Source organism: Hyla sarda, chromosome 3, assembly GCF_029499605.1.
Source record: "Hyla sarda isolate aHylSar1 chromosome 3, aHylSar1.hap1, whole genome shotgun sequence".
Taxonomy (NCBI): domain Eukaryota; kingdom Metazoa; phylum Chordata; class Amphibia; order Anura; family Hylidae; genus Hyla; species Hyla sarda.
In genome coordinates, this window is record NC_079191.1 from 300,566,346 (window position 1) to 300,580,902 (window position 14,557).

At 37.6% G+C, this 14,557-nt stretch overlaps 1 protein-coding gene across 6 annotated transcripts in view; it reads right to left on the reverse strand.

Moving 5' to 3' along the window:
• Positions 1 to 7,787: 7,787 nt before the first annotated feature.
• CCR6 (C-C motif chemokine receptor 6) overlaps positions 7,788 to 14,557 on the reverse strand; it is a 219,611-nt gene continuing 212,841 nt past the window's right edge. For all 6 annotated transcript variants that reach the window (XM_056566955.1, XM_056566956.1, XM_056566953.1 and 3 more), the window contains one exon: positions 7,788 to 9,524. In XM_056566955.1, coding sequence (XP_056422930.1) covers positions 8,408 to 9,499 — 1,092 coding nt within the window. In that variant the 5' untranslated portion in view covers positions 9,500 to 9,524 and the 3' untranslated portion in view covers positions 7,788 to 8,407. The remainder of the gene's footprint in view (positions 9,525 to 14,557) is intronic.

The window sequence follows — 14,557 nt, forward strand, 5'->3', positions numbered from 1 at the left end:
CCATTAACCCCTCAGATGCAGTGATCAGTTCAGATCACGGCATCTGCGGCAATGCGCATTTTAAAATAGATGATCGGATCACCTGCAGCGCTGCCGTGGGGATCCGATCATCTGTAATGACGAACGGAGGTCCTCTCACCTGCCTCCGTCTGTCTCCCAGCGTCTCCTGCTCTGGTCTGAGATCGAGCAGACCAGAGCAGAAGATCACCGATAATACTGATCAGTGCTATGCTCTATGCATAGCACTGAACAGTATTAGCAATAAAATGAGTGCTATAGATAGTCCTCTATGGAGACATAAAAAGGGAAGAAAAAAAGTTGAAAAATTGAAAAATAAGTAAAAAAAAAGCGAAAAATTCCCTCCCCAATAAAAATGAAAATTGTCAGTTTTTCCCATTTTACCCCCAAAAAGCTTAATTTTTTTTTTAATAAACATTTTTGGTATTGCCGCGTGCATCAATGTCAGGACTATAAAAATATACTGTTAATGATCCTGTACGGTGAACGGCGTAAACGTAAATTTTTTTTAAAAGGCAAAAAATTCATCTTATAACATTTTATTCAAAAAATGAATAAAAAATTATCTAAAAGTTTTATATATGCAAATGTGGTATTCATAAAAAGTAAAGATGAAGGCACAAAAAATTAGCCCTCATTCCGCACTATATACAGGAAAATGAAAAAGTTATAGGTGGTCAAAATAGGGCAATTTTAGATTACTGATTTTGTACACAAAGCTGTTTTTTTAAAGCAGTACAAAAATATAAAAGTATCTTGCCATGGGTATCATTTTAATCATATTGACCCACAGAATAAAGAACACATGTAATTTTTACCATAAGGCGCACAGGGTGAAAACAAAACCCTCCAAAATGTGCAAAATTGTGGTTTTCATTTACATTTCCTCCCAAATTATTATTATTTTTTTTTGGGTTGGCTGTACATTTTATAGTACAATGAGAGGTTTCATTACAAAGTACAATTGGTCATGCAAAAACAAGCCCTTATATGGGTCTGTAGATGGAAATATAAAAGAGTTATGGATTTTATATGGCGAGGAAGAAAAAGCGAAAACGCAAAAGTAAAATTGGCCTGGTCCTTAAAGGGGTACTCCCGTGGAAAACTTTTTTTTTTAAATCAACTGGTGCCAGAAAGTTAAACAGATTTGTAAATAACTTCTATTAAAAAATCTTAATCCTTCCAGTACTTTTTTGGGTCTGTATACTAAAGAGAAATCAAAAAAAGAAATGCATTTCCTCTGATGTCATGACTCTCTGCTGACCTCTGCGGTCCATATTAGGAACTGTCCAGGGCAGCATATGTTTGCTATGGGGATTTTCTCCTGCTCGGGACAGTTCCTAAAATGGACAGCAGAGCTCACCCAAGAGCACTGCGGTCATGACATCAGAGGAAATGCATTTCTTTTTTTCATTTCTCTTTAGCATACAGCCCCTAAAAAGTACTGGAAGGATTAAGATTTTTTAATAGAAGTGATTTACAAATCTATATATATAAAATATATAAAAACCAGTCCTCTAAAGCACTAGGGGTATGAAAAAAGAAAATGAGTGAATAGAGTGTGGATCCAATTGTTTTAGTGAAAATAAAATTGTGTTTATTATGTAGAATAATATAGTATACAGCCAATCACCTGGCAGGGCCCTGGCAGGTGAAAGGCAATAAAATGTTAAAATATTAATAAAAAATAGCACAAAAATACAAAAGATAAATTAAATTAATATCCGCTGTAAAGATAAAAAGTCTCTTTTCAATGATCACAAGTCTTCTTGAGAAGAAATAGAATCCATCAATGCTGTATGCTAAAAATCACAAATATAGCGCGGATGTCGGGAGTGTCACAAGTATCATATAGTCTTGCAGAGACTCAATAGTAACACTTATCAGGGGTAAATCAATTATAAGTCCTGCAACAGTGTTGTGGTCTTGGATGCAGTAGCAAGTAAGCTGAATCGGTAAGTATAATTGTAGCGAATGTATCGCGGTGCACAGCACCACTCACCCTCCTCAACAGCCGCGATGGATGCAGTGCCTGTCTGTATTCCGGTCGGGGTGAGTGGCTCTCCGGGGGCTCCGAATGTCCTGGGCTGGCACGGAGAGGCGTCCGGCCTAACGCAGTGGTTTCCAGGAGCTCTGCCGTCCGGGGCTGCGAATGAGTAACCGACAACAGGTGCGTGTCCCAATGATGCGCTAGCAGTGCGCGCGTAATGGTGGTCCCGATACCGCAGGCATCCAGCAGTTGCAAGTTGGTAATTGAGCGGATATATACCTAATGTCTTTGTGCTTTAGACAAGGTCAGACGCGTTTCAAAGCCACGGGCTTTTTCTTCAGTGGGCTTTTTGGTCACTGAAGAAAAAGCCCGTGGCTTTGAAACGCGTCTGACCTTGTCTAAAGCACAAAGACATTAGGTATATATCCGCTCAATTACCAACTTGCAACTGCTGGATGCCTGCGGTATCGGGACCACCATTACGCGCGCACTGCTAGCGCATCATTGGGACACGCACCTGTTGTCGGTTACTCATTCGCAGCTCCGGACGGCAGAGCTCCTGGAAACCACTCCTGGACACTACTGCGTTAGGCCGGACGCCTCTCCGTGCCAGCCCAGGACATTCGGAGCCCCCGGAGAGCCACTCACCCCGACCGGAATACAGACAGGCACTGCATCCATCGTGGCTGTTGAGGAGGGTGAGTGGTGCTGTGCACCGCGATACATTCGCTACAATTATACTTACCGATTCAGCTTACTTGCTACTGCATCCAAGACCACAACACTGTTGCAGGACTTATAATTGATTTACCCCTGATAAGTGTTACTATTGAGTCTCTGCAAGACTATGTGATACTTGTGACACTCCCGGCATCCGCGCTATATTTGTGATTTTTAGCATACAGCATTGATGGATTCTATTTCTTCTCAAGAAGACTTGTGATCATTGAAAAGAGACTTTTTATCTTTACAGCGGATATTAATTTAATTTATCTTTTGTATTTTTGTGCTATTTTTTATTAATATTTTAACATTTTATTGCCTTTCACCTGCCAGGGCCCTGCCAGGTGATTGGCTGTATACTATATTATTCTACATAATAAACACAATTTTATTTTCACTAAAACAATTGGATCCACACTCTATTCACTCATTTTCTTTTTTAATACCCCTAGTGCTTTAGAGGACTGGTTTTTATATATTTCATATATATATATATATATATATATATATATATATATATATATATATATTTTTTTTTTTTTTTTTTCCTATATTAGATTAGGCCCCTTGGGTGGGGGTACAACCTTTAACCTCAAGCACTATACTCTCTCTATATCATAAGTGAGCTACACATTATTATCTTTGATTTACAAATCTGTTTAACTTTATGGCACCAGTTGATTTTAAAAAAAAAGTTTTCTACGGGAGTACCCCTTTAAGGTTAAAATGGGCTTGGTTCTTAAGGGGTCTAGAAGGTGCCTGCTCAGGTAATCACTGACTGAGGGGAAGGGCCATTATCTCTGCAGCCAGGGAATAAAAGCAGTGAGCAGCCAGTACTGAGCACTGTCAAAACGGTCCCTTAGTATTCGGTTACCTTGCAAAATATCTGTAAAATACAACTGTAAGAACTGACTGTTCACTTGCTTGTACTATTGAAACAAGGTAATCAATAATATTCATTTCACCTGTCAAGGTTTTAATGTTATAGCTGATAGGAATTTTTTTCAGTAAGAATTTTACGGTAAGAACGGATAAAGCCCAAACCCCTATAAATATATGTAATGTTGTTTTTTTATGTCATATGATTCATTCTGATGTAGCATTGTGATTTTATGTAATGCTAGGTAGTCTTAACCTACATTAACAGCTTTCTTCAAGCAAAGTAAAGAGGACCATAGCATAAGACTTGTATAAAGAAGGTTTTACTGTGTACATGATTTTCATAGACTGTACTGATGACGTTTTTGTATCCTGTTGAAACAGAAATTTTATTTCTGTAAAGAATATGTTTTTTTAACACGAATAAACAGGATAACAATTTTCCTTGGAAAATTATGTTAAAGGAGTATTCCAGGCCAGAACTCTTTTTTTATATATCAACTGGCTCCGGAAAGTTAAACAGATTTTTAAATTACTTCTATTAAAAAATCTTAATCCTTCCAATAGTTATTAGCTTCTGAAGTTGAGTTGTTGTTTTCTGTCTAACTGCTGAATATTCCTATGGGGATATTCTCCCATCATGCACAGCTCCCGGGACGTGACATCATCATTGAGCAGTTAGACAGAAAACTTCAGAAGCTAATAACTATTGGACGGATTAAAATTTTTTAATAGAAGTAATTTACAAATCTGTTTAACTTTCCGGAGCCAGTTGATATATATAAAAAAAGGTTTTGCCTGGAATACCCCTTTAACGGTCCTAAATGATACCTGCTGGATGCCCTGCTCCTGTCCTTCTGATGATACCTGGGTTTTGCTGCCTCTTGGTGACAACTTGACTCTCAAAAACATGCCCACTATGCTTATTATTGGCTGCAGCAGAGACCTGCCATTTATTGGGATAATTGGCATATACTCCTTGTCAAGAAGTCACTTGTAAGCCATGAACCTGGAGTCAGTCAGTATCAAAATATCAGCAACAGGGGATCAGGCAAATAATTATTGCATATCTTTTATTTTAAAAAGGGTAAGCCCCCATTGAAAACATTTATAAGCGGCCCATAAAATAAGATTTGCTCACCTACCAATCCCATGGCAATCCAGCACAGATGCTTTGGTTGTTGCCCTGGTCTCTATTTACTAGTAGCTGACAAGAGACTTGTGAGCCATGATGCCAGTATGTTTAGTAACTACCTATTTCTAGTTGAGTGTTATGTCTAGTATCATGGATTACTCTAAACACACTAGTCTGTGGTGGTTTCCCCATTACGTTGACACAGTGATACAAACTGTTAATCATGGTTTCATAACATCAACAGTTGGAACAGTGTGTGTTTTTTTTTTTTTATATTGAAACATATCACTGACACGCTTAGGTTTATCTGCATGCCACGTTCTCCTAGTAAATATAAAAGCATTGTATTGACATCTTTTAACCATTTTTGTCTTTTTAACCATTTTTGCTTTATGACTAAACTTGTTTACATAAGTATTTAGGATTAGAAAAATCTCTATGATTGTACAATGAATCAATATATATTATCACTTTCTATATATATATATATATATATATATATATATATATATATATATATATATATATATACAAAAGAACAGGGCGACTTATCGAAGCCCACAACCTCTATCTCAAAATTAGTGTCAGTAAAAGTAAAAAACAGGGTTGACTAAATGATATCAGGGGTAAATAGCTGATGTATGAGCAGAAGTGTGGTCCCTTGTATCAAATCAAAAACCTGTTATATCAGGAAATATATTTATAATGTGAGTCCTTAAAGGTCCTTACTGCAAAGAAATGATGCATGTGGGGACGGTTTAGGAGAGAAGCAAAGTTACTAGTATAATCCAATGGTGTAGAATATCAGGGTTAAAACTCCACAGTAACTGTGATGACAGCTGTTGTTATGCTTAATCAAGTGAAATGTATAAGTGCATAGTCAGAAATAGACACAAAAGACAATACACTAAATATCACTAAGAATAGCTAGGAATCCCTATGCACAATAAGCGCTGTAAGTATGAATTCATTATGAATAGGGTTATAAAAACAACACGTATATAAGATAGCATAAAATCAAATAAAATACAATAAAAAAACAAAAAGGGGGAGGTGGTTGAACATGACTGCAATTGCGGTAACGGGATATCCTTGATGTATAATTAATGATTATTCTGACATTTCAAATATATATACTTATTCCAACAACATACACAGTGGCAGATTGATGTGACAGACGGCATGTGTGTTACAAAGGTCTCTTGATCCCAGGCAGCAGTACCGGTCATCAGACATGATCTGCAGCTCTGGTGATACTCACATGCAGGGATACTGATGTGTGAGCCGCTTCCCAACTGGAATCATCTCGCCACCAGCATCTTGCTGGATGATTGGTATACATTGATTGCTAACTTTTGCTGAATTGCTTATGTTAGCTATCGGTAAGGACTGCATAGCTCTATCAGACTGGTGGATACCTGCCCCTTGCTGATAACAACAGCTGAATGACTATAGGGCACAGCAGACCAACGGAACAGATAGCCCGTATGTGCAGACTGCAGGACACTGGGATCACAGCATTTACCCCTGCTGTGCTCTGAGGAAGCTTCCTCTCACTTTGGGACACTGGGAAGCCCGGTTCTGCATGCGAGTATTGCAAGAGCTGCAGATAGTGTCTGACGACCAGTACTACTGCCTGGGATTAAAGTACATTTGTAACACTTGTATAGCGAGCCAAATAGATCAACATCAATCTGCCACTGTGTATGTTGGAATAAAGTATATACCTATTTGAAAAACATCAGAATAATCATTAACTATACATCAAGCAATAATATACCATTATCGCAATTGCCGCTAAGTTCCACCACCTCCCCCCATTTATTTTTTTATAGAATTTTATTTGATTTTATGCTGTCATATATATGTGTTGTTTTTATAACTATATTTATAACAAATTCATACTTATAGCGCTTATTGTGCGTTGGGATCCCTAGCTATTCTTAGTGATATTTAGTATATTGTCTGTTGTCTATTTCTGACTATGCACTAATACATTTCACTTGATAAAACATAATACATATCCTAGGTCCGAACATGTCTCCTGCGGTTAGAACTTCAAACTTTCTATATTGACAATTGCATTTATTTTTATCTCTTGAATGCATCGTTAAACTTTCGAAATACGTGTATATGCTGCTGTTATATTTACATGTGAATTATCCTTAATAAAACTTTTTGAAATGTAAACATAATACAGCCATCATAGTTACTGCAGAGTTTTAACCCTGATATTCTACACCATTAGACTATACTAGCATTTTTCCTTCTCTCCTTAACCGTCCCCACATGCATCATTTCTTTGCAGTAAAAACCTTTTAGGACTCACATTATAAACATATTTCCTAATATAACAGGTTATTGATTTGATACAATGGACCACAGCTATTTACTATATTAAACCCCTAATATCATTTAGTCTTTTACTTTTGCTGACACTATTTCTGAGATATAGGTTGTGGGCTTTGAGGAGTCGCTCTGCACTTTTGTGTCCACTTTCTAAATGTCTTGTTTTTTTTTTCTCTAAATGTCTTGTTATATGCTGCCACATAAAAAACTGTGGTTAATGTAACCTTGCGTCCGTTCACTTCTCCCACCATGATTCATGTGGTTCCGCTGTTTAAATATTTTATATAAACCATTGTTAAAAGGGTTATCCAGGAAAAAACTTTTTTTTATATATCAACTGGCTCCAGAAAGTTAAACAGATTTGTAAATTACTTCTATTAAAAAATATTAATCCTTTCAGTACTTATGAGCTTCTGAAGTTAAGGTTGTTCTTTTCTTTCTAAGTAATCTCTGATGACACGTGTCTCGGGAAATGCCCAGTTTAGAAGAGGTTTGCTATGGGAATTTGCTTCTAAACTGAGCATTTCCCGAGACACGTGTCATCAGAGATTACTTAGACAGAAAAGAACAACCTTAACTTCAGAAGCTCATAAGTACTGAAAGGATTAAGATTTTTTAATAGAAGTAATTTACAAATCTGTTTAACTTTCTGGAACCAGTTGATATATATATATATAAAAAAAGTTTTTCCTGGAATACCCCTTTAAACATGTTTTTTATGGATCTAACGAAAGAGAGCAGACTCTCAAAACACATTGTCCGATAATAAAATGTTTCCCTTTAATTTTTAATGGGGGTCCGCAGCTAATTTGTAGCTTTGAGACGGTACCCCGCTAAGCCCATTTTTCTTTCAGCGAATCTGTGTAGGATTGATACTTCCATGATGTCAGCAGTTTAAGCAGGGCACCCACTAGAGCTTCTGGCTGGATTGCCAAAGGTAAGCAAATGTTTTTATGTTCTTTTATGACATTTCGGCTGTTTATTGAAACATTTTTCAACCCCTTTAAGGATCTGTAATATCATTTAAAACATTTTTACTTTCTTGGACAACCCTTTTGTTTTCATTGTAAATTATGAAAATGAAAAGGCCATGCTGGGGTGCCACAGTCTACCAGCAAACCGTGCAAATCAACTTATTTATTCAGTAATGAAAATTAATCGTTTCAGTAAGAGAATACATGTTATTTTCTACTTTATTTGCTGTTCAATACCTAATAATAAGCTTGTCAGTATATATATGGATTCTTTGCCTCTAATTTCTTTATAATGTTAGAATGATGATATATGACTATAAGCTAAAGGCATTTTTAATGTTACATGGTAAAGGATGAGCCACCTTCACTTGCAGATACTTCACTTGTTTTCCTTGAGGAGAACATGTCTGAAGATGCTCTTGACCAGTGTGTTCTTGGATTAAACATATTTTTAAAGCACCACAAATCTTGAATTATTTTAAAAAAATAATTTCTAAATTTTACACCAATGAAAGCATAGATAACAGGATTCAGACAGCAGTGGAAATAAGCCAATGTCTTTGTTATAAAGAATGCATAGGAATCATTAATTCTTTCATGACAAGTTGGCTTTTGGTCTCCCAATGTTGCTGCTCTTCTCAATAAAAGTACATTATATGGAAGTTGGCACACCAGAAATATGAGGACCACACTGACAACTACATTTATTGCTTTATGTCTTTGGGAATTTTTTGCTTGCAAGAGGGTTTTAACAATAGAGACATAGCAAAAAATCATGACAAGTAAAGGTATTAGAAATCCTACACTGACCTCAACCGATAAAACTGCCAACTTCCATCTAAATGCTTCCTGGTTTGCCGGGTAACGTGCTTCACAAACCAACTTTCCATTATGTGGAAAGGAAGCGCTGAAAATAAAAGTGATTGTGGAGAGTATTACAGAAATAATCCACAATGAGATACAGAGTACACGTTTATATGCCAAAGCCACTGTTCTGAAGCTAAATGACTTAGTTACCTGAACAATAGCCACATATCGATCAATACCCACACATGCCAACAGCAACATGCTGCAATTGAAATTTATTGCATAAATGCTTCTTACCAATTTGCACATAAAGTCCTTGAAAATCCATTCATTATAGTAATATGCTGCCCAGAATGGAAGGGTGAAAATCAATAAAATGTCCGCAATCGACATATTGAGAAGATATATATCTGTCATACTTTTAGTTTTTTTGTAACAACTGAATGTTATCACTACTAGAATATTTCCCACAAGTCCAAGTACAAATATAAATGAAAATGTAAGAGGCACAAATGTTTTCAAAAACACTCTAACACTTTCCAGACTGCATACTGTGCCTGCATCCTCGAAGTCCACTTCATAGTCATCTGTAAGACTGGTAGTGGTGGTCGTGAAATTTGCCATTTTTTCTGTCCCAGTTTACTAGATCCTGGAAATGAAAAGAAAACTAGTTAAGTTAATAGATATAGTTAAGCTTAGATTTTGATAAATGTATTTTATGCATTATCATACTGTAGGGTAAAAGGAGATATTTATTCTTTTTTTGGACACCAGATCAACCCAACAATTTTTTTTAATCAACTGGTGCCAGAAAGTGAAACAGATTTGTAAATTACTTCTATTTAAAAATCTTAATCCTTTCCGTAGTTATCACCGGCTGTATGCTCCACAGGAAGTTCTTTTCTTTTTGAATTTCTTTTCTTCCACAGTGGTCTCTGTTGACACCTCTGTCCATATCAGGAACTGTCCAGAGCAGGAGAGGTTTGCTAAGGGGACTTGCTTGTACGCTGGACAATTCCTGACATGGACAGGTGCCAGCAGAGAGCACTATGGTCAGACAAAAAATAAATGTAAAAAAGAAAATAACTTCCTGTGAAGCACATAGCAGTTGATAGGTACTGGGTTAAGATTTTTAAATAGAAGTAATTTACAAATCTGTTTAACATTTGTGCACTAGTTGATAAAAAAAAAAAAATATATATATAGTTTTCCAATGGAGTACCCCTTTACGGGGTATTTCAGGATTATTTTTCTTTAGCCTTTGAGCCCACGATGTCAAGTTATAATACAGAGTAATATGCTTCTGTGGTGTCCCTGTACCGTATCTTATACGTTACCTGTATAGAGGTCCCCACAGTCAGAGTCCCTAGGACATCGGGGTCCCTCTTGTCTAGTTCCTTGTCTTCTCACACTTAGTTAATGACTATATAGCCGTTCTTATTAATATAACTGTAAATATAGCAATGAAGAAATAGATGGTCCAGCGCAGGATAACGTGCAATAAAAGCCAAAATTTATTGTAGATTCAAGCCATAGGACAGCAGGACACAAGGTAACGCGTTTCAGCCGGAAAGACCAGCCTTATTCATACAAAGATACAAAAGAAGTGGCCATTCTTTTATGGGAAGTGGTGGAAGGGAACACCCAGGTGAACACCTGGTGTAATCACGCCCACCAGATCCCGCAGTAGAAATACAAAGACATGTGTATACATATAAAAATGAACACAATTTAAAATACTGACAACAAACATTTTTTAGAATATGACTATATAAAAATTAGTATAATAATAGATATATAGAGATGGCCCAAACTGGTTACAGGTATGTAAATTTCTCAAATATATTGTATGGGCATATGTAGTATATACAAAAGTATACAACTGTGAATTACAATAACCATAAAACCATTGGAAAAGAGAGGCATTAGGAGACATAGGATCGTAATCGTAGACACGGATGCCATAAATTATTTCAATTGCATATTCATAATGAAAAGTTTATTTAAATATTAGTAATGTAAAATCACATCCTGTCTACGATTAAGGCCCTTAGGAAATCTACAGTCTAATTCCATAATCCAATAAACCTCGCGGTCTAACAATTTTTGTCTGAAATCACCCCCTCTTTTGGGTGGAATAACTCTTTCGATTCCGCATAAGATCATGGAAGAATAATCTCCCTGGTGTTCTCGAGCGCAGTGCTGGGTCACCATTGATGTGTGTCGGGAGTTAAAATGGGCAATGTCTGAGATGTGCTTCCTGGTCCTAGTTTTGAGGGAATTGGAGGTGCATCCAACATATTGGAGTTTGCAGATAGTACAGGAAAACATGTAAATGACATGCATAGTATTGCAATTTATATATTGTTGTATTTTATATTTTTTTCCGGTGGAATAAGAATTAAATTCTACAACACTGTGCATGAATTTACAACAAATGCATATTTTATGTCCACATTTGTATGAGCCCTTGGTGGTAAGCCATGTTTGTGCAGTGGACCTGGTGCTTGTGAAAAGACTCGGGGATAATTTTTGTCCCAAGGTGGGAGCTTTTCTAGAGACACATCTGTAGCCTGAGTCCATAATGGAACTGTATAATGGATCACCTGTAATAATAGGTATATATTTGTGGACTAGGCGACAGATGGTATTATAATCACTGCTGTATTGGGTAACAAACATGACTGGCTTTTTGCTTTTTTGTAGTTGTTGTGGTGAATTTTCCGGTATGACTGTGCTACTAGACTCTGGGTTGTTATGTACTTTAGGGGCAGAGGAAATTAATTGGGAACGATTTTTGTTCAGTGCAATTTGCCTCGCTCTTTCTATGCTCCATTTTGGATAACCTCTGCATCTAAGACGTGCCTCAATAGTATCAGCCTCCCTGTGAAAGAGCTCCAATGAAGAGCAATTTCTTCTAGCTCTTATCATCTCTCCCACGGGAAGATTGCGGATCAACTCCAATATGTTGGATGCACCTCCAATTCCCTCAAAACTAGGACCAGGAAGCACATCTCAGACATTGCCCATTTTAACTCCCGACACACATCAATGGTGACCCAGCACTGCGCTCGAGCACACCAGGGAGATTATTCTTCCATGATCTTATGCGGAATCGAAAGAGTTATTCCACCCAAAAGAGGGGGTGATTTCAGACAAAAATTGTTAGACCGCGAGGTTTATTGGATTATGGAATTAGACTGTAGATTTCCTAAGGGCCTTAATCGTAGACAGGATGTGATTTTACATTACTAATATTTAAATAAACTTTTCATTATGAATATGCAATTGAAATAATTTATGGCATCCGTGTCTACGATTACGATCCTATGTCTCCTAATGCCTCTCTTTTCCAATGGTTTTATGGTTATTGTAATTCACAGTTGTATACTTTTGTATATACTACATATGCCCATACAATATATTTGAGAAATTTACATACCTGTAACCAGTTTGGGCCATCTCTATATATCTATTATTATACTAATTTTTATATAGTCATATTCTAAAAAATGTTTGTTGTCAGTATTTTAAATTGTGTTCATTTTTATATGTATACACATGTCTTTGTATTTCTACTGCGGGATCTGGTGGGCGTGATTACACCAGGTGTTCACCTGGGTGTTCCCTTCCACCACTTCCCATAAAAGAATGGCCACTTCTTTTGTATCTTTGTATGAATAAGGCTGGTCTTTCCGGCTGAAACGCGTTACCTTGTGTCCTGCTGTCCTATGGCTTGAATCTACAATAAATTTTGGCTTTTATTGCACGTTATCCTGCGCTGGACCATCTATTTCTTCATTGCTATCTTGGTGTTGGTTCACACGGTGCCGTGCGACAGGCGTCTGGCTGGAAGGGTGAGCTGAGTTATCCTATACTCAACTGTAAATATAGGAATATATATTTATATATTTTGTCATCTACCGGTTCGCAGCGTGGCAGGACCTTCGGGTCACGTGATTAGGTGAAAAGTGTATGGTTTTGCTTTAAGACCTTTGGAGGTTCCCGTGACGTATGCACCCACAATGCACTGTAATGGTGAGTGACAGTCATTAAGGACCAATCCAAAACAGCCAGGCCCTGCCCATATAAGGGACCTGCACCATCTTGATCCCTCTCTTGGGTTGCTGACTCTGGAAGAGGTAGGACCTCCGCAGCTTACAAGACAATTTAGTAGGCCAAAGCCTTGCGGCCTAGGCCTATAGCTCACTACTCATTGCAAGATCACCCCTAAATCCAGCGGATCTCTGCCATACAATTCTACAAAAGCTGAATTGGGCTTATCTGATCCCAACCGACTGTCAATCGCTGCTCAAGCTGTATGGAAAGAGACTCTGTTATCTGGACTGTTATTATTACTACATGCTCAGAAATTCCTCAGCAAAAGTTCCTGCAAGTTTTCAGTTAACAGCGATTGTGGACAATCCTTTATTTCTGCATCACCTATTGCTTTTGGGAAGGGTGGCAATAGGCCTAACAAGAACACAACATTTAACCCTCACCCTGGCATCACGGGTGACAAGGGTTAACAGCGCCCTTTCCTATACTGCACAGCAACACCCTAAATACCTCACACTACCCCAAGACAGTGTCCTCTCTTCCGCCACCACATTTCTATCCTTTGTGTGCCACTTTGTCACGTTTTAATGCCTTGGACCCACACCCGGAAGTGCTGTAGTGCAAGTATTTTTATTTTACTGTTATGTGTGATCTTTCCCAGCATTCCATGCAGCCATAGACAATGGGGATATTTCTTAAACTGGTGCTGAGGAATAGTGAAGCAGTTGCCCATAGCAACCAATGAGATTCCAGCTTTCATTTTTCAGAGGCCTTTTTAAAAATGAAAGCTGGAATGTGACAGTAGAGCCATTCCTCTATATTGGTTTTGATAACTCACAATCACCGCACTGCTGATGCATCTGACATGACATTATCAGGGGACCGACACCGGTGGGAGGAAGAAGAGGAGGTGGAGTCCTGCGAAGACAGTCTGCCATTTCAGTGTGCCTGGAGTGAAGAGGAGCTGCATATCAGAGCAGGAGACTCGAAGAGAAACCCTAGGGCTAGAGGATTAAGAACAACCGGCCTGCTTGCCTGCATGGACCTCTAAAGTAACTTTGCAATATAGCATGTATTTTATTTCTTCTAATTTCTTGAAAACCCTGGCTTTCTGTCAGTGGATGGAAACCTGTTCATGGTTTTACATCCATAGGCGGCAAACCCATCTTGATCTTGTCCAGCTGAATGGAAAAACCATGTACATAACTTGTACAAACCGACAATTGAAAGCCGGATCTGAACAAGATGGCACACTACCGCTACATGTATGGGCACACAAACAGAACTCTTTCGTATAACAAGTTATGCAGCTGTTGATCAGGATTAACAGCCTTTGGATGTACATGCGAATGCATCCATCCACTGACAGAAAGCAGAGATGTTGACAATATTATATAAAATAGGAAAACCGCAATAAATTGAAACATGCATAGACACATATGTGCAGGCAAAGACACTCATGCTAATTTAAACCCTTAAGGATGTCAAGTTTTATTTTTTGCATGTTCTGTTTTTTCTATTGCCTTTTAATAATTACTTTATAATTACATCACTAATTTTACTACAAAATCTATGGAGAAATTGAAAAAAACACCCACAATTTTAGCTTTTATGCAGTGCACT